This window comes from Myotis nattereri, assembly GCF_964212035.1.
Source record: "Myotis nattereri genome assembly, chromosome: 6".
Lineage (NCBI taxonomy): Eukaryota > Metazoa > Chordata > Mammalia > Chiroptera > Vespertilionidae > Myotis > Myotis nattereri.
This window is the reverse complement of record NC_138081.1, coordinates 70,320,212-70,340,460: the sequence shown is the minus strand read 5'-3', so window position 1 is coordinate 70,340,460 and position 20,249 is coordinate 70,320,212. Positions and strand designations below refer to the sequence as shown.

The following is a 20,249-nucleotide window of genomic DNA, read 5'->3' as shown; positions in this document are numbered from 1 at the left end:
GTGCATTAACCCGAACCTCTTCATTTGCATGCTTTCATTAGTGCCTTAGAGATTGAATTAAGATAATTAACGAAATAAAATGTGGTCCACTTTTAATCATTTACTGTTTGACAGAGCTTGCCATCCGATACTTTGCAATGAACACTAATAGCCAGCCTTCCTCTCTCGCTGTGTCTTTCCACAAATGTGCTGCAGAGCAGTAGGTGGTCAGCAAATAGTTCTTGCATTTCTCTTTAATGTCTCGGTTGAAAGTCTCCTCTTGTGTTTTAACTAATACCTTCTGGACATTTGCATCCAGACAGTGCCTTCCATCTATCTCCCACCTCCCTAGATCCTAGTGCTTATCTCAGCGACCTCTGGCTGGTCACTCACTAAGTTTCCTAGTCTCAGATAGCCTCATTAGAGCAGAGAGGTTTGCTACTCAAAGTTCCCCAGGGCTATTTTGTGTCTACAGTTTCAGAACATGAAGTCCGGAACTTAACTCATTTTCCCTTCTCTGTCTTTGGTATCCAGTGTTTCATCTGTGCGCTCACGGATTCATTTTTTTAACTCCTGCATACAGTTGACTGGGTTCTATGTGATTCTTTCTCCAAAATGTGCCTGGTGCATGTTTCCTTTCTGTTGCAGCCCTCATGCTAATCGAAGACTCGTCTTCTCTTGTCCTTTACAACACCCAGCCTCCCTCCACAATTCATCTCCGGCCACCGCACTGCAGTCGTGTGGACTGTTTCCTCTCCTTCCCCAAGACTCTTCTACACGTGGGTTTCTCTCTATGAAATGCTCCTCCACCCACTGTTTGCATGGCAAGCTTCCAATCTTTCCTCAGTGTCAATGGGACTTTTTCAGGGAAGTCTTCCCCCATTAACTTATTGAAATCCAACCCTACACACTCACTCACTCCGTTTTTTGCTGTCACAGTATTTTTGTAAACTATGTTAAGAATTTTAAATTGCATCTTGTAGCACTGGGAAAGCAGGGAAAGATTTTAAGTGGGGATGTCTTGCGATGTGATTATATTGTCAGGGATCATTCTGGAGGCCGAGTGAGAAGGGGTTGTAGGGGTGGCAGTGCGGGTGGCAACGGGAAGTGAGATACTGGTTAGCAGGTGAGCAGGCTGTTGTAGTCCTGGGGACAGACGATGCTGGTTGTGGAGATGGAAAGGTCTGGATGGCTTGGAGACGCATTTTGAAGGTAGGAATTGCTCACATATTAAACATGAGAGGTGAAAGAAAAAGAGAATCCAAGGCTGGCTCCCTGGTTCTTGGCTGGAGAAGCTTAGTGCATGAAGGAGCCACGTAGGAAAATGGAAAAGCATGAGGAAGAATAAGTTTGGGGGGGAAAAAAAAGGGTAAGTATAGACATGGTCTGATATGCCTTTCACAATGATGTGAAGATGCTAGGGTAGCTGGACACAGGAGTCTGGAGTTTGGGTTCAGAAATAAAAAGGCAAATGTCTGTGGGATATAGATGGTTCTTTAAACCCAATGGGAATGAATGAAACCTCTCAGAGCAAGTACACCGAGTTAAGAAAAAAGGGCCCAGACTTAATTTTAAGGAGATTCATGACTTACAGATTGGCTGCGGAATCAGGAGGAAGACCAAAGTGGTGTTACTGAGGTAGAGAAAGGAGGGCTTCAGGGGGGTGGGAAGTCAGCCATGGAGTGGGGTTGAGAGTTTAAGTAAGAGAGAGGGTGACCAGATCTCTAGGTTTGCTTGGGACAGTTCTGGTTTATGTGTGTTGTAATAGCACCGTTTTTATAAAAATGTTCTAGTTTGTTGGTTAATAACATGATCACCCTAAAGATCTTGCTAGAAGAGTGGATTTGTCAGTGGGAAGGTGTTTGGTGACATTGGCAAAGCCTTTTCAATTGCGTGGTGGGGGACCAATACCAAATCTGAAAGGGACTGTTAACAAATCGTAGCTGTCAAATCCATGAGAATTTCTCATGTTTCCCCTCTACATTTGTGTATGTTTGAAATATATAAAAATTGTGGATGGGACGTGATTAAGTGAAGATAGTCTATCAGCAAATTTTAAAGAAATTTTTCTCTAAAAGGGAACAAATGAATGAAAGAGAGAGTTCATTTGGTTATAAGATTCTAAGGTAAATAAAAATATTCCATTGCTTGAGATAAATTTATTCCCATGGGCTTAAAAAAAAAAATAGACTAGCAAGTAAACTAGAGGATAGCAGCCTCCAAAAATTACCATCAGCAGCTTGTATGTGTGGCTGCCTTTCAGGGTCAAAAATAAAGTGCTAACATGTATTTCAGTAAAAGCAGTTTCATTAGGGTCAGAGCAGAGTTCTAATCTTTACCTCCTTTTCTTTAACTGAGATTTACCCTTTAAGGCCCAACACAATCCTGCGTGAACCTTTCCTATTTTAGCCCTGGCTGAACTCAAATAGCATCCCTAGGCTTATCGGGATCATGGAATTTCTAGCTTCGCAATAGCTATTACATTTTTGTTCAGAAGTGATTCTCGTGGGTTGTCTCTTTCCACCTATGCTGGGATCCCCGTGAGCACAGGATCCAGGAGGGCAGGCTGCTTCTGTGCTCTTTGCCATCCTCCGGCACTTCATACATGCTTTCCGAGTAGCTTCTGGCATGGCTCACCCAGCGCCTGAGAGCTGGCTGAATGTCTGAGACACAGTGGGCTCTTCCTCCCTGAGGGCTCTCCAGACAGTGTGTCTCCATTGAACACCTTCTCATCTTCATGATGCTTGAGGGTTTTCTCTTGGCTTTGTTTTCCTAGAGCTCAGCGCTGGAGGAGGAGCACGGGAGCCCCCGGGCCGACACCCCCAGCACCGTCACCGAGGTGGACATGGACCTGGACAGCTATCAGACAGCCCTGGAGGACGTGCTGACCTGGCTGCTTTCTGCCGAGGACACGTTCCAGGAGCAGGAGGACATCTCGGAGGATGTGGAGGAAGTCAAGGAGCAGTTTGCCACCCACGAAGTAAATAATCTGTCGCCCATGAGCGGGCCCTGTCCACCATGGTGCCTGTGCCTTATCGGGGCTCTGCCCTGCGATGTGTGCTCACTGAGTTCTGCTCTGCAGGAAGGTCACGGCACATTTTAGGACTCGTGATATTGAAATAGGGCTTTGTTTTAAAGTTGGCGTGGGTGACTCACTGTGCATTGGAATTAGGTTTCAGATTTTAATCTTATTGTAACTTGTAAAATCTGTGGAGCCACTGACACAAATCAATGCACGGCACTCCTAGTTTCTGAAGTGTATTGTTCTAGTTAAAACACAAAGTGGCTAATTAATACAAATACACCAAGTCTTTAGACTTGGAATGTTCCCCAGGAAGCGGTTATTTTTATTTATTGTATGATTAAGCAAATGTCATATCCAGTGTTCATGTATGCTTTCATACAATGAAAATTTCCTACTATTTTGAGGATATAGTGTATTGCACTGTAGTGATTAGCTAATATGGAGATTTCTTTTTGATTAAGTAGTTGTTTTGTGCCAGTATGTTAATTGATAGGTCTCATGTGCTGTTTTGGTTTGAAAATAATAGAAGTTGTCAGATTCTTTCAGCAGTTTCTCTTGGGTGAGCATGGTGTTTTATTTATTCTGTTTTCTCATAATTCCATGTCATGATCTCTCAGTATCATAATCAGCATTTACTTAAAAATAGTTACTATTAGCAGAAGTAATATTGTTTTCTTTGATCGATTATCCTTTTTTAGTTAGGCCAGTGGTTCTTTGCTATATTCAAAGTTGGGTCAAAGTCTACTTTATTTACACTCTACATGGCTGCCTTTTTCTGCAGCCTCGATATTGAAACATTAATTTATTTATATATTTTTTGCAATGAGCTGCTCACAAATCACAATGATATACCTTTCTAGGCTTTTATGATGGAGCTGACTGCACACCAGAGCAGCGTGGGGAGCGTCCTGCAGGCCGGAAACCAACTGATAACACAAGGGACTCTGTCCGATGAAGAGGAGTTTGAAATTCAGGAGCAGATGACCCTGCTGAATGCTAGATGGGAGGCCCTTAGGGTGGAGAGTATGGACAGACAGTCCCGGTGAGTGGAAGCAAAGAATGAACACTTTATTCCACAATGTGTGTTGCTCAGTTTCGTTGAAATAAATGTCTGTATGTCCGTGAATGCAAGATAATTACAGAGCTTGCCTTGTAAAATTTGACTCTTTTCTTTGTGTAATGCTGCTGGAGTTTTGTATGATCTTTGTTTCTCCTTTGATGTGTTAACCAAATTAAAAGGTAAAAAGTTGGAGGACAGAAATTAGGTAAAAGGAAAGGACATTTTATATGGATAGATATTGACTTGCAGTATTAAAATTGGTTAACCATTAACCCAATGTGAAGACAGGATTATGTAGTATTTATTTACAATTTATTACATTTTTAAAGCAGTACTACCCCCCCCCCCCCCCCCCCGCCTCCCATGGTTCTTTTTTCTCCTCTGCATTGTGTATTAAGGAGCAAACTACATCCATTGCAATTTCCACCTATTTAATATGCAGGAATTCCTGATTGAAGAAACAATGATTCTGATAGGAATGGTGGGTGCTGTTATTTGCATTCTTGGACTGCATTTAATTGATTCCATTTAGGAGGAAAATGAAAGTGTTGTTTTTTTTGTGTGTTATTTTTTTGTTGTTGCTTGTTTCTATATTTAAAGATTAAGTGCTGCTTTAAATGGTTAGACAGGAGTGAGTTTCTGTGCCCCCCACCCCCCACCCCATCCCACCCAGTTTGTTTGCTGCCAGGAGTGTGTATTGTGTGCATTTGCCTTTGCAAAGGAGAAAAGCAAGTGGGACTGATGCTGTGTCCCTCCCCACAGGCTGCACGACGTGCTGATGGAGTTGCAGAAGCAGCAGCTGCAGCAGCTCTCTGCCTGGTTGACGCTCACGGAAGAACGCATTCAGAAGATGGAGACCTGTCCCCTGGATGATGATTTACAATCCTTGCAAAAGCTGCTAGAAGATCATAAAGTAAACCTGGCTCACATTTCTTTTCTACCTTATCAAATATGAAACAGCAGCACGTGGCCTTCTCACGGCTTCTGTCCTTAGTGCAGAGGTGGGACACTTCTCCGTGTCCTCTGCTCATCAGCAGCTTAGAGGGTGGAGTCCATGGGCATGTGACTTTACTAAAATTTTATGTGGGTATGTATAGTGTCCTAAGGAAAGCTCTATCCCAGTGGTTCTCAACCTTGGCTGCACATTAGAATCACCCGGGATTCTTTTTAAAATCCTGATTTCTGGGCCTCATCCTCCGGAAATTGTTTCTTTGTTACTAATGTTGTGGCCCCACCCCATAACAAAGAAACAGAATTTCCGGAGGATGAGGCCCAGAAATCAGGATTTCAAAAAAATTCCCAGGTGATTCTAATGTGCAGCCAAGGTTGAGAACCACTGCTCTATGCTTTCCTAAGATTCTCAAGGGTTGTTTTGGACCTGTAAGTGGTTAAGAACCCTAGTGTGTGAGCATCAAGGCCGTGAAAAGAAGCAAACCCTCAGATTTATCTGTATCTTACCCTTTGAGGAAAGCTATTCCGATCTGGAAAAGTATCTGGCACTAGGTGAAGAATCAAAATTTGGTGGCCAATTTAATTTGATCACAAATTAAGGAGAAAACTTTTCATAGTCAAGGCAAGGTAGAGCAAATAGCTCCTTTTCAGGTAATCTGAATAATCTGATTTTTCAATGAAATATCTGGATAACTGGTAAATAAAGCTTTAGGGATACTTTAAATGCAACTCAAAGGCATTTGACAGCACTGTTAGTAGTGTTTAAATAAATTACCTGTATATATACATCTTAGCACTTGCCATGCTCTTCCTGTGGAAGGGGTGAGAATGGAAGTCATCTGTGTCCTTAACTGCTTTCCCGGGTAGCTATTCAGAATAGCTTCCGACTATCAAATATTACCTACTTATCTCTCGCTTTATGTTATGCTGCACTAGAGAAAATGATCTTGGTATAGTTAAATTTGGGACTTCTTTGATTTACCAATTCTACATTCTTAACTTAATTCCTAATATAGACATTCAACTCATTTATGCTACACTAGAGGCCCGGTGCACAAAAATTTGTGCCCGGGGGGGGGGGGGGGTCCCTCAGCCTGGCCTGTGCCCTCTCACAGTCTGGGACCCATCAGGGGATGACCATCTGCTGGCTTAGGCCTGCTCCCCGGGGGTTTGGGCCTAAGCTGGCAATCAGACATCCCTCTGGAGGCCTGGCAGCCCTCAGGGGATGTCCACTTGCCAGCGGGGAGCAGACCTAAGCTGCAGTTGGACATCCTTAGTGCTGCTGAGGAGGCAGGAGAGGCTCCCACCACCACCGCTGTACTGGCAGCCATCAGCCTGGCTTGTGGCTGAGCAGAGCTCCCCCATGTGGGAGCGCACTGACCTGCATTGAGCGTCTGCCCCCTGGTGGGCAGTGTGTGTAATAGTGACCAGTCATTCCCAGTCTTTCTGCTGTTAGGGTCAGTTTGCATATTACCCTTTTACTATCTAGGATCGAGCAGCCGTGGGCAAACTACGGCCCGCGGGCTGGATCCGGCCCGTTTGGAATGAATAAAACTAAAAAAAAAAAAAGACCGTACCCTTTTATGTAATGATATTTACTTTGAATTTATATTAGTTCACACAAACACTCCATCCATGCTTTTGTTCCGGTCCTCTGGTCCAGTTTAAGAACCCATTGTGGCCCTCAAGTCAAAAAGTTTGCCCACCCCTGGGATAGAGGCTTGGTGCACGGGTGGGGGCCAGCTGGTTTGCCCTGAAGGGTGTCCCGGATCAGGGTGGGGGTCCTGCTTGGGTGCCTGGCCAGCCTGGATGAGGGACAGATGGCTATTTGCAGCTGGTCACACTCCCTTCAGGTCGGGGGTCCCCACTGGGGTGCCTGGCCAGCCTGGATGAGGGGCTGAGGACCGTTTTCAAGCTGGCCGGTGACTGAAGCTCCCAGCCTCTCCTTTTTTTCTTTTTTTTAAATTCTGGGATTTGTTTACCTTCTATAATTGAAACTTTGTTGCCGTCACTGGAGCTGAGGGCTGGCTCTTGCTTGCTCCAGCTCTGAGGCCACGGCCTGCTGAAAGCAGGTATCTAGGGTTTGTTTAGCTTCTATAATTGAAACTTTGTTGCTTTCGGAGCTCAGAGCCGGGCCACGGCAGGCGGGGAACTTTGGCTTCCTCCATCACTGGAGCAAGCAAGCCTCCTGCTTGCTTCAGCTGCATGGCTACCGGCCACCATCTTTGTTGGCGGTTAATTTGCATATCACCCTGATTAGCCAGTGGGAAGTGTAGTGAAGGTACAGTCAATTACCCTTTTTGTCATTTATTAGATTGGATTATTTTTTGCCACAATTTGGACTAAAAGTAATGGCATCCCATTTGCCATCTGTTATGACATTGCATTTTCAAATTGCTTTGGTTCATAATGAAATGTAAAGATGTATAACGGGCTTGTTTCATTAGTAGAACACTTAGGGTAATGATTGGAAATTTAAACACGATGCCTCATTAAATATCCTTAATTACTATTGACAACCAAGTGGATTTTAAATAGGTAAATGTGAGAGAGTAGAGATAATGGTATATCTTAATTTTTTTTCTCTAGAGCTTGCAAAATGATCTTGAGGCTGAGCAGGTGAAGGTAAATTCATTAACTCACATGGTGGTGATTGTTGATGAAAACAGCGGTGAGAGTGCCACAGCTGTCCTGGAAGATCAGCTACAGGTAAGGACCCTGAGGAGGAGGGTGACCCCAAGGGGCCCATGGTCTGAGACCCAATTCCATGTACCCTTATTTTTTTTACATCTCATCACACTGTTTATGTAGAAGAGTAGATGAACCTACTTTAGACTGTCCTTCCCAGGTGGGGTTCCACAGCATATGGGTTACAGGAGTACCTCGGTACCTTCCTTTACATCAGCCCTTGGGATGAATGGGCAGGGTGTTTTGTGTGTAATAGTAACAAGGTTGGGAAGCACAGGAACTGATCTCGACAAGTGGCCCACAGGCTTCTTGCTCAGAATCACTTGAGGAATTTGCTGAAATATAGATTTCTGGGCTCCATGCAGACCTGAATTCCTGGGATTGGGGCTCAGTGGATCTGCACTTTAAAAAAATGTCCAGGCATATTAACATTTGAGAATTTCAGCCATGTAGGATTTCATATCCCTGTTTCTTTGGTTGGACCAATGTGTGAATTTCAGTAGCAGTTTTGGGAACCCCAACAGATTGCTTCTTTTCTCACAAAGGTTATAGTGTAAAGTCTTTACAAAGAGATTGATTGGTATTTCATTTGAATAATACTGGAATCATCTGCTATGATGTTGCCAGTTTATGATATTTGGAAACTTTCGGACATGTATCTTCATTTAAAGTTGGCCAGTGGTCATGAGACTTTGTGCAGAAGTGCTTAGTTTTTACAGTAACCTGAGAGGTAGGCATTCGTGTCTAGCCTGTTTAGACAGTGGGTTTTCATGATGAGACCTGTCTTCTGGCTCTGTCTTTGACCCGCTGCACTGTCCAAAGTGTTCTCTGGTATTACATATCAAAATAGGATACTATGAATTAACTCTTGCTCATATCTAAGTGTATGTGCTGCCGAAGCGAGCACTCATATTTAAGTAATGTAGAAATAAGTTGAACATTTGTTAGTTATTATTTATATAATGGTAACAAAGTAATTTATTAGGAAACATCATGAATAATACTTTTTTTTAAAAAAGTAATCAAAATTATTTATTTAGTATTGCTAGTACTTGTACATATTCTGTGGCTAAATTTTGTGGAATTTTCTATGGATCATGAGATGTAAGCAGAAAAAAATCAATTAAGTATATTTAATAGAAATTCTCTCATTCAACACATAGTTTTTGTAAGGTTAAAAGTTTTTCATAACTCTTGTATTACAGATGAAAATTTTCTTGGCATATAAAAGTGGTTAAAAATTACTGATGTGTTGTATTTTGTTTTAAAGACAATTATAGCCTGAAAACAATTTCAGCACAAAAAGTAGATGTTTGCTCTATTTTGAAGATATATGTAAAAATGCTAAATTCTCAAATAAAAACCACAATAAAATGGAAAGGGCAGGAATTTGGAGTAGACAGTTACAGGATAGAGTTCTAGTTGTGATACTTATTAGCTCTATAGTGTAAAATAATTAGTTACAGTTTATGGAAATTAGTTTTTCTCATCTATAAATATATAGGATTCATCTGTATTATTTTAAAGCAATTTTTATTATATATATTTAAAACTTTGTAATAGAGAACAACTGATGTCAAGAGTTTCTTTGAGGATCATGGTAACTATCTCTTAAAGCTGTGTTGACAAAGGGTGGTTTCTCCCTTTACTAGAAACTTGGTCAACGTTGGACAGCAGTGTGCCGATGGACTGAGGAACGCTGGAATAGGTTACACGAAATCAATATCTTGTGGCAGGAATTATTGGAAGAACAGGTATGAAACTGTTATCCATATGGTCAAAATAGATGGTGGGAGGTAACTCATCTTTAATTATGGCATTAGAATGAAGTCTTACTTTTCTTCTAAAGGAACCTTTATAAGTAATTATTTGTTATTTTTAAAGTCAGATTTGTATCCATTTTACATGATGAGTATTCATGGAGATTATACTGTATTGCTCCATTGTAACAATAATGTGATCTGTGTTTATTTTTAAGAATGTTAGTATTTAGACATGCTACTTTCAGGGTTTGCTTGACATTATAATTTCATGCATTTGTGCTGGGTTATGTGTTTGAACTTGTACCAACACAGTGCCTAGCATTTAGTTTGTGCTCCATAAATAAGTAATCCACTTAATACTTTGTGGCCTTTAAGTCATAAGAATTTTTAATGATTTTAAAACAGAATAACTACTGAATTTAACTAGAAAACATTATTTAGCAACACCATTGATTTTACATTTGGATGATAGTATATTTTTTCCTACTAAGTGTTACCATAGTAAACGAACCTTTTGTGCAAAACTGCCCCTTTAAGTTTTCAGTCAGAGTGGTGGCCCTTTGCCTCCTCCATCCTTCCAGAAAAGCAGCCATCAAAACAGAATACAAATAAGCAAAACTTGCCCTGAAAACACCAAACAGTTGTGGTTTAGAAAATAAACAGATACTCTATTCCCTCATTTCAGTGTCCATTTCAATTCTTTTAAATGCATCTCATTTCCATCTACAAAAAAGGAACTGTATGCTTTTCAGGCAATAAAAACAAGTGTGCAGTGCTTTGTGGTTCACTAAATATGGTGCAGATAGAACATCTGCAAAAGTGGGGTACAAAATCTGTCCCAGTATAAATTGTTAATCACTACTCCCCACCCCCAATCATTGGTCACAATATTCCTGTTAAGAATCCCAAATGGGCCAGATTTCTGATGTCTGAAATATTTACAGTTCACTTTACAAAATACTTACATTTACTTAGATCCTGTTTTCACTCCAAGGCGTAACATCGAATAGTTAAAAATTTACTTTAATAATGACAGTAGGAGACATCGATTGCCAGAGAAAACGATTGTGTTGCTTTTCTGCTAAGTAAAATAATTTAAAATTTGGAAGGAATTTTAATTTGGCAAAAAAAAAAATATTTACAGGTAAGGAATAGCTGCTATTTGGGCCAGTATTTTAGGTTTATAACTCACCTTTGAATGGCTTTCTGCTAGTGACATGGAAGGAGGGATCTTCTGAAAATGGAGAGTTGAATCCAGCATGGGTGCTTAATGTAGAGAAATCTGCTATTGCAGAAATGAGCCCAAGTTAGTCGTATCTCATTTAGAACATCTTTCATGGGATTATTTTGCATTCAGCTGCAGAGGCCTCAAGCGTCAGAAATGGGCTGTGAGAATGAGTTCCAAACTTCTGTAGCTTGAAGTGTAGCAGGGGGTACTCTGTAAAGGACTCCAACCTACCTTTCCAGCCTTCATGTTCCCTCTGTCCTTCCATGTGCCCAGTGCTCAAACCCTGAATTCCCAGTCCCTAGCCCATGGCTAGGCTGCCAATGCTGCAAGAATAGTGCTGGTTCTTTTTTACTTTCTATTCCAGTGCATGGAGCCTTGTAAGTGCCTCCTGGTTTAGGTTGTTGTTTTCTTGTCTTTGTTTTTTGAAAGAGTGTCTGTATTTCATCTGTTTTCTAGCCTTCGGTGTTTTTGGTTAAGGATTGGCATCGGCTATGGAATGTCCTTAGACTCATCTCCTCATTTTTAAGTTCTCTCCAGCCATCAGGAACCGTGAAGCCATCTATAAATCCCCCGCTCTCCTTGTCTCTAAACTGGAATCGGTCTCTTATGTGGTGTCTGCACTTTGTATCTTGTGCCATGGTGACTCCTGCACATATCTTATTACCCTTATTATTGCTGAGGGCAGGACCCACTCTTGTCTTTTATGTCCTTCATCTTCATCTTTTTGTTTGTGTGTAATATAGAGGAAAGGAATAGTTGTAAAATTCACTGATTAAAAAAATACAGTTAGAGAAAGAATTGATTCTATTGCAAACATAGAACCAAGACTCCCCCCCCCCCCCCCCCCAGTCTATAGAAAAGGGTTTGTGTGGTAGATGCCACGTTTTGGGAAGAATTATCCCGATGAGGTTATGTTGTTTTCCACCCCTGCTTCAAATTGATCTCTCTACTTCTGCCTAAAACAACATGTATTGTTGGCCAGTGAAGTTTAACTGTCTTTCTACTTTGGACTGTCCTCAGACCGTAATTGCTGTCGAACCTGGAGTGTTGGTGCGGTTTTGCAGCATGATGCTCTGGAAAAACCATTAGCTTTGCAGTGTGGGTCCCTGATCTGGCTCTTCTGTGAACTAGCCAAGGGACCTTGGCTGTATAACTTGGCTCTCCTCTCTCTCCTTCCTAAAACAAGGGACTGAGACAAGGCAATCTCCGAGATTCCCCCTGTCTCTGGAGTGTTACAATGTGATTCTTTTGGAGACTTGAATAGGTTTACTTATCCAGGAGTGGGGCTAATTTCAGGTTGATCTGTTGCAAATCTATGCAGGATAATGACTTTTCTGTGTCACGCATGCCTCATGCTTAGGTTTTTGGGGTTCTTCTTAGTCAAGATAAGGATAAAGCTTCTAAGAACATAAATCTTAGCGATTTGGGAACTTGGTTGAATCGAATTACCAAGTGACTCCCCACATGTATTTCTAACTTTTGTTATTACTTATAGTGCTTGCTGAAAGCTTGGCTAACCGAAAAAGAAGAGGCGTTAAATAAAGTCCAGACGAGCACCTTCAGAGACCAAAAGGAGCTAAGCATAAGTGTTCGCCGCCTGGCTGTAAGTGATGTCATTGTCAGCGTCTGTCTTGTGAGCCTGTGATATTTTAGCGTTTTACATCAGTGGTTGAAACCATTTAGAAAATCCAGAGTAGGACACATTACCCAGCACTGGAATGCTGCCGTGGAATGGTCTAGAACCAGGAGTCTTACGTTTTAGCATCAGATACTAGTAACTGCAAGGGTACATTCTCCTGTAAAATATATACATATTTACATGTTCTGACTGGGAAACAGGAAGATAAAGTCCTGTGAAAAGAGAGTCATCTAACGAATATCTGAAATACTAGATTTTGAAGGAAGACATGGAAATGAAGCGTCAAGCATTGGACCAGCTGAGTGAGATTGGCCAGGATGTGGGCCAATTACTTGATAACCCTAAGGCATCTAAGAAGATCAACAGTGATTCCGAGGAACTGACTCAGAGATGGGATTCTCTGGTTCAGAGACTAGAAGATTCCTCCAACCAGGTATCGTTTGCTCCAGATAATATGTTGTGCCATTAAGTAGAAGTTAAATTTCAGGTTAGTTTTAGTTTTTATGAAATAAAAGAGTAGTAGCTAAACTAAAAAGTTGGTTCCTTATACCTGGTTTACTATAAAATTGAAAAATTGACATGAAAATGTCTTTTAGTTTTCTAAAGTAAATTTTAATGGATCTTAAAAAAAGGATTAATATCCAGTGATTTAACGCTTGCTAACTGATAACAGACATGAATCCATTAAATGATCTTTAAATTTTATGCATTTGAAAATATTTTAGCGAATTGATAAAAAACCCAAAACTTTGGTTGGTACATGAATGTTCATAGCAACATTATTCATAATAGACAAAAAGTGAAATGACTCAAATATACAGTAGGTCAATTGATTAACAAAATGTGGTATAGACATACAATGGAATATTTTTTGGCAATAAAAAAAGTAAGTACTGATATGTGCGATGACATGGATCAACCTTGAAAACATACAAGTGAAAGGAGCCAGTACCAAGTTTATAGGCACCATGATTCTATCTATATGAACTATATAGGATATACAAACTCATAGAGACAGAAGGTAGATTAGTGGTTGCCAGGAGCCAAGGCGGGAGAGAGGTTGGGAAGTGACTGTTAATGGGTACTGGGTTTCTTTATGAAATAATAATAAAATTATTCTGGGAATAGAAAGTGGGCATGGTTGCATAAGTCTGTACACTAATAACCATTGCATTTACATCCTCAAAGAAAGAACCTTCTGGCATATGAATGATATCTCAATAAAGCTGTAATAAAACCTAAAACTTTGGCTGCTCTTACTTCAGGTGACTCAGGCTGTCGGAAAGCTGGGGATGTCCCAAATTCCTCAGAAGGACCTTTTGGAGACTGTTCACATAAGAGAACAAGTGACCACCAAAAGGTCTAAGCAAGAGCTGCCTCCTCCTCCTCCTCCAAAGAAGAGACAGATCCCCGTGGACATGGAAGCGAAGAAAAAGTGAGAACAGACAGACGTTTTCCAAACCCAGGACCCCACACTATGTATTTTGTACTCAGCACCTATGTCATACTAACCACGAATGATATGCAAATTTAGACATAATTATTGTTAGGAACCACTCACTACCCCTGAGTGCTCTGAGTATTCTACTTCCCACTGGCTAAGTATCCGTGTTGTCTCGGATGGTTTTATTTATCCTGTGTTCAACCTGAACTGTGTGCTGACGCCCTTGCTTCTTCCTTTCCTATCGTTTACCTGGAGGATATGATTGCCCATGATCCCTCATTTTTTCTTTCTTTCACTGCCACCCTTCTGACAGTCTTGCTTTACTTACATCTCCTTATTGTTTGTGAATCTGCTTTCTTCTCTCAAGTAATTATTCCAGGGAAGTAATTAGTCTCCTTTTTTTCTGTTTTTTTTTTTTTTTTCCACCCCTCATTCTTTTTTCATGTTTTCTTTCTGCCTTTGTTAATTCTATTTTCTAGATTCATTTACAGATTCTTTGTGTTTGGCTTGAAGATTCATCTTTAGCATACGCTATCTTTTCATCTTATTGATTCAAAATAAACTTGGGATCTTTATAAGGGGATCAATCAGCCCTGGCATAGATAGAATGCCAGCTACCCTGTTAAGCCATGCTGTGGCCCAGGTACCTCACATGAACTGTAGCAGGTAGTCCTCAAAACACCCTTGAGTAGAACTATTTTTCTCTCCCTTTTACAGTAGCGTCCCAGTGCTCGGGTAAGTGGGCAGTTAGTTTTGCCTGAATAAAAATGATGTGATTTCACCAATTTAGCTTTTGTCAGACAAAGCAGGATTCCAGTTTTACCAGATGATTTTCATTTTGATGACAGGGCTGTGCGTCCTCCCAATAGCACCTCCTTGCAGGACCAGTGTACCTCCTTGGAACTGTTACTTTTGGAGCCAAGACAGCAGATGAGGAAGGTGCTTTTGATGTTCATATTGTTGTAGACCTTTCATTTCATGAGTGTTTGTATTCTGCCAGTATATCCAGCAACGTATCTCTCCAGGGCTGACTCTGTGCTTTTGGAAGCTGAGAAGGTTTTAAAAAACTAGGGTGCATCAGTAAGTTCTGGTACCTATTCCAGTGTAGGTGGGAAAGGGAGGATTCTCCCAAAAAGCAGGTCAGGGGACACTAGCTGGGTGTCCTACAATTAAGCTCAATTCTGACACTTCCTACAGCATCGGATTCTAGGTTAATGGTTCAGTCCAATGAGTTGTTACCTGTGCGTCTAACTGACTGGCTATACATTGGAGGTTCCTAAGACCTCCTCTGTGGGTTTGATTAACTTGTGAGAGTGGCTCACCCAACTCAGAAGCATTTTACTTACTAGACCACTGGTTTATTATAAGAGGATATAACCCAGGAACCGCCAGATGGAAGAGGTGCATAGGATAAGAGAAAAAGCACAGAGCTTCCACGCCCTCTCCAGGCGGCAACTCTCCTGGCACCTCCACTTGTTCACCCCCCCCCCCCCCGGAAGCTCTCTGAACCCCGTCCTTTTGGGTTTTTACAGAGGCTTCATTACCTAGGCATGATTGATTAAATCATTAGCCATTGGTGATGGATTCAACTTCCCTCCCCTTCCTCCTCCAGAGGTCAGGATGGTGGGGTGGGACTGAAAGTTCCAGCCCCTAATCACAGGTTGGGTCTCCTGGCACCCAGCCTCCATCTTTAGGTGGGATCCAAAAGTCAGCTCATTCACATAAAAAGTGATAACTCTGTTGCTCTCATCAGTTAGGAAGTTTCAAGGGTTTTAGGCACTCTGAGCCAGAAATGGGACTAAGACCAAATATATATTTCTTACTATAAATCACAATATCGCAAGTGCTTAACTATAAGATCTTAAACATGGCCTGTTGTATAATTTGCATTCTGCTGCAAGAAACACAGTACTGTACCTGTGACTTAGTGAGGTCTCATTTCATGTTACGAGGAGTCTGGAGGTAGGGATGGTCATGCAGCATCCTGCACATTGTCTCCGCCTTCCTCAGCCTGGTGGCTTTTACCCCCAGGCCTGTCTTCTCAGGGTCCCCAAGGTGCTACTGAAGCATGGACATCCTGCACAACCTGCTTTATAGGCAGTAAGGGCAGTTTTTTCTTATTTTCTCTCTCTCTCTCTCTCTCTCTCTCTCTCTCTCTCTCTCTCTCTCTCTCTCTCTCTTAAATCAGGGAGACCTTTCCTGGGAGACATCAGCTAAGTTCCCCCAGCCTCACTAGTCAGGACTCAGTCACTTGTCCATGCTCTGGGTGCTTGGGAGGTTGAAGCTGCCCCGCCTCTCCAGCCGTTGTAGTTTTGCTCTGGGGACTCTGGCAGCAAGGAGGAAGTGTGGGGAGGGAGGTGTCTGTTGGGTAAGCAACCAGCTGTGAGGACCACAGTTTTCTAGTTTACTGGTTGATTGAGGTAGACATTCTTTAGATGGTCCCTGGACAAATAGAAGTTTGAGGATGTCCAGTTCATTCTAATAGAAGGCAGTGAAATCTCAGTATTAGAAATTAAACCCCAACTCGGCCCCCTCTCAGTCTACCCATGTGTGATGTGATGGGATCCAGAGGCTTCCTGGAAAATAAATGTAGCCATAACACAGCTTTGTGATTCAAGCTAGCTCAGTCTTTCTGGGGCAAGACATACCCGCCCTCTTTAGTATTTGAGGATAGGCTTCATATTCCAATTTCCATTCATTGTCCTAAAGTCCAGGGAATTCTTTACCATTTCTATTATAAAATGGCTTCCAGACCCTTAGAAACCACTATCAACTTGTGTTAAAAATGAGCTGTCCAAGCGGATATGGACCTTAAGTAACTGCTGGGTACAACTTCATGTAATAATATAAGCTTCCGAAATGGTGGTTTATTGTCCCTGCTCTTCCCTTGGTGCTGCTGGTGGCTGTTTGCCACCATAGGGGCAGCCCTTTCCTGTAATCTAGATATGGCTAAAGTGACCTGAGCTTTCCCAGAAATGGACTAAGTCTCCAAGGTCATTTAAATGTGTCACCTTCGGGTGGTGCTCCCCTTCTCTGAAAGAGTAAAGAGAAATCAACTGATAAGATGGCAGGAGGAGTGTACCATGGTTTGAGCGGCACACTGACCTCTGGTGATGTACCTGGAGTGTCACGAAATCTTTTACAAGCTACAAAGAAAATTTACGTGGATGAAAAAGCAAATATCCATATGTTCCTCCTCCTGTTCCTCCTCACTGTGGTTTTCACTAGGAAAACTTTAAGCGAAGTTTCCCAAAAGAATCAGGAAGGACAACCCATGCTCACCTTAAAGTACCTGAAAGTATCCAGAGGTTGTTTTGAGAAACGCTGGCAGGAGAGTCTGTCAAGAGAACAGACGGCCTCAGTTGGACTCCCAGCTCCATCATTTATTAACTTTGTGGCCTCCACTTTGTGGAGTTATTTAAAACTCCCAGAAGCTCAATTCCTTCATCATTCAAAGGGAAGTAATAGTGTCTTCTTCATAGGATTGTTGCAAAGAGGCCTTGAGTAAAGAATACACAGAACGCTTAGAAAAGGGCCTGGTGGATGGCCAGCAATCCTTGAATGTTTCCCCTGTTGTTCCTCCTCACTGTGTTTTGACTTCCCTTCCCAACACCTCTCAAGTCTGCACATTTTCCTTCCTCCCCACTGGCATTACCTTCTCTCTGGCTCCTGTTCCCACCACAGCCCTTTCTCGGATCTTGCCTCTCTTGATTCTTCTCTGTGAGCACCCACAGGTAGATAGGATCTTGTCAGTCCTATGCTTTAGACCCTTCACTGGCTCTCAGTTGCCTTTTGTTTAAACCCAAACTCTTTCACCTGTTCTCTAGGGCTGTCTAGTAACTGGTTGGTGTACTCCCTGCCTAGTACTCACCGTTCCAGCCGCATCTAAATACTTGCAGTTTGCAAAGTGTGGTCCTTCCTTTCTTTGTTCTCCCTTTGCGAGGAAAACTCCTGGCTCAATGCTGTTCTACTCCAGGAAGCCATTCCTCCCTGACCGGATGAGGAGCCGGCCTATGGATTCCTGGAATTAGCACCTTGAAAATTCCTTTTGCTATTGCCCTTCACTTTACATTGCCCTCCCTACAGGCTGGGATTGTCTCATTTACCTTCATGTCAAGAGCCCAGACCAGAGCCTGGCATATAATAGGCTCACTTCAGAAACATGCTGAATTAAAGAAGGCATGAACGTTAGCACTGTCCCTACTTGTTCTTTTTTGTCATTATCTAACCAAATCTGTTTTTCATTATCTACGAGCGTTTATAAAAATACAAGTAATTTCTTCAACCATTTCAACCTTTTAATATTTATTTTCTTTACTTATTAACACGACACTATTATTCCTCTGTTCATACTTTGAATTGTGCATGCATGTTGTTATGTTGTGTGGTTTCTGTATTTCTGGGTTGGCTCTTCCGTTTGTTGTCTGAGGGGTGTTTAAAACGCTTGCTGGATGGGTGCTGTTCTCTTTCTTGAGCCAAGTGAAACAATAGAAGGAAACGAATGACAAGTGGTAACATCTGAATCTCAAATCAGGTTTGATGCCCTGAGTGCAGAGCTGCTGGACTGGATTTTGAAATCAAAGACTGCCATTCAGGCCACAGAGATAAAAGAATATAAGAAGATGCAAGAGACTTCAGAAATGAAAAAGAAGTTGAAGGTAAAACATAAAACAAAAGTACACTAGTGAATAAAATATTTCATCAGGATAGATTTACTTTGGCATAAAGATGGGATGGGACCCAAAAGCTTCCTATAAAATAAATGTAGCCACAACGCAGCTTTTAGAACATTGTAGTAAATTTTGAATTGATTCAAGCTGGCTGGGATCAGATCCCTGTGTGGAAGAGAAATTTTTTCCCTTCTTCCTTAACCACTAAGTTGTGTAGGAAGAACTCTTACTTCCTAAGGTGATCTAAATATTATTTCTATTTTTAGATTGATTAGATCTTTTTTAAAAATTTAAATTTGTTATTGTTTAAAGTATTACATGAGTCTCCTTTTTCCCCCATTGACCTCTCCCCAGCCACTCCCACCCCCCTCTTGATTAGCTCTTAATCTGGTACCTAATAATTTGTGACTTTGTGTGTGCAGAAGACGTTTTGCTTTCTGAATGCAGCAAACTACAGTAGTACTTCCTTATGCACAGTTGTCTGCAATCAACCGCAGCCCAAGAATATTAAATGGAGAATTCTAGAAATAAACAGTTCAGAAGTTTTAAATTGCATGCCGTTCTGAGCGGCATGATGACATCTCTCACTGTCCTGCTTCACCCCACCTGGGACATGAATCCCACCTTTATTCAGTGTATCCACGTTGTACAGGCTACCCTTTTATTAGTCATTTAGTGGCTAATTCATTATCAGATCGACTGTTGAGGTATCACTGTGCTTATGTGCAATAATGCTTATTTTACTTAATAATGGCCCCAAAGCACAAGAGTAGTGATACTGGCACTTTAGATATGTGAAAAGAAAAGGTGAGTACAGTGCAATAAAGTATTTTGAGAGAGAGGGAGACCACATATACATAACTTTTATTACAACGTATTGTTATAATTGTTCTATTTTATTATTAGTATCTTGTTAGTTCCTTTTTGTGCCTCATTTATCATAGTTGTATATAAATAGGAAGATATATAGCATATATTGGATTTGGTATTCTTTGTGGTTTCAGACATCTCATGGGGATCTTGGGAAGTATCCCCGAGGATAAGGGGGGTTACAGTATTTCAACTTTCTTTAATGTACTCTCTTCAGAGAAGAGACACCGTTGTTTAAACACAAATGCTAATCAAATGAATGGAGCTTAGCTCTGCTGCTTTGTACCCATATGTGTGTGACTGAAATTGTGACAGGGGGCTGCCATGATTTCTGTCACTGGTGGTCATTAAGCCTCTGTACATCCTTTCATCAACTATTGGGCATCTAGAGCAAGCCTGTATTGCATGTACATTAGCAATGGAGTTTGTCGGTCAGGAGCTTGGGGAACGTTTAAAAATCCCCACCTGGAGAATCCCTAGTCTAGTAGTTGGCAGACTGCGGCTCGCGAGCCACATGCAGCTCTTTGGCCCCTTGAATGTGGCCATTAAGTTTCAATCGCACTGTACGTGCGCGCCCGCACGTGGTATTTTGTGGAAGAGCCACACTCAAGGGGCCGCAGTTTGCCGACCACTGCCCTAATCCAATCCACCACCACCATCAAAGGTATCAAACATCAGTTTGTATAAAGGGGGTAATCATTCTTCTCCAGTTTGATGGTGACTTTTTGCATTAGTACTTAGCTTAACAAAAAGAAATGGTATTTCTTAGACTCTCTTGTTATTTCTTGACCTTTGACTAAACAAATGGCTGTGTTTCTTAGTCACATTAAAGTTTGTGTGGATCAAAATAGGAAAGCTATTTATTTGACAGTGCTTACATGTATCATAAGTTAGAAAGGGCATCCTTCTCTGGATTGTCTGGTTGAAATAAT

At 41.6% G+C, this 20,249-nt stretch overlaps 1 protein-coding gene across 1 annotated transcript in view; it reads left to right on the top strand.

Annotated features, from left to right (window-relative positions):
* The window catches only part of UTRN (utrophin), a 445,898-nt gene that overhangs the window by 115,949 nt on the left and 309,700 nt on the right, over positions 1 to 20,249 (top strand). The window contains exons 11-19 of the mRNA XM_081094315.1: positions 2,756 to 2,959; positions 3,865 to 4,046; positions 4,827 to 4,977; positions 7,605 to 7,724; positions 9,356 to 9,457; positions 12,190 to 12,297; positions 12,587 to 12,766; positions 13,599 to 13,768; positions 18,312 to 18,435. Of these exons, the coding sequence (XP_080950441.1) occupies positions 2,756 to 2,959; positions 3,865 to 4,046; positions 4,827 to 4,977; positions 7,605 to 7,724; positions 9,356 to 9,457; positions 12,190 to 12,297; positions 12,587 to 12,766; positions 13,599 to 13,768; positions 18,312 to 18,435 (1,341 nt within the window). The remainder of the gene's footprint in view (positions 1 to 2,755; positions 2,960 to 3,864; positions 4,047 to 4,826; positions 4,978 to 7,604; positions 7,725 to 9,355; positions 9,458 to 12,189; positions 12,298 to 12,586; positions 12,767 to 13,598; positions 13,769 to 18,311; positions 18,436 to 20,249) is intronic.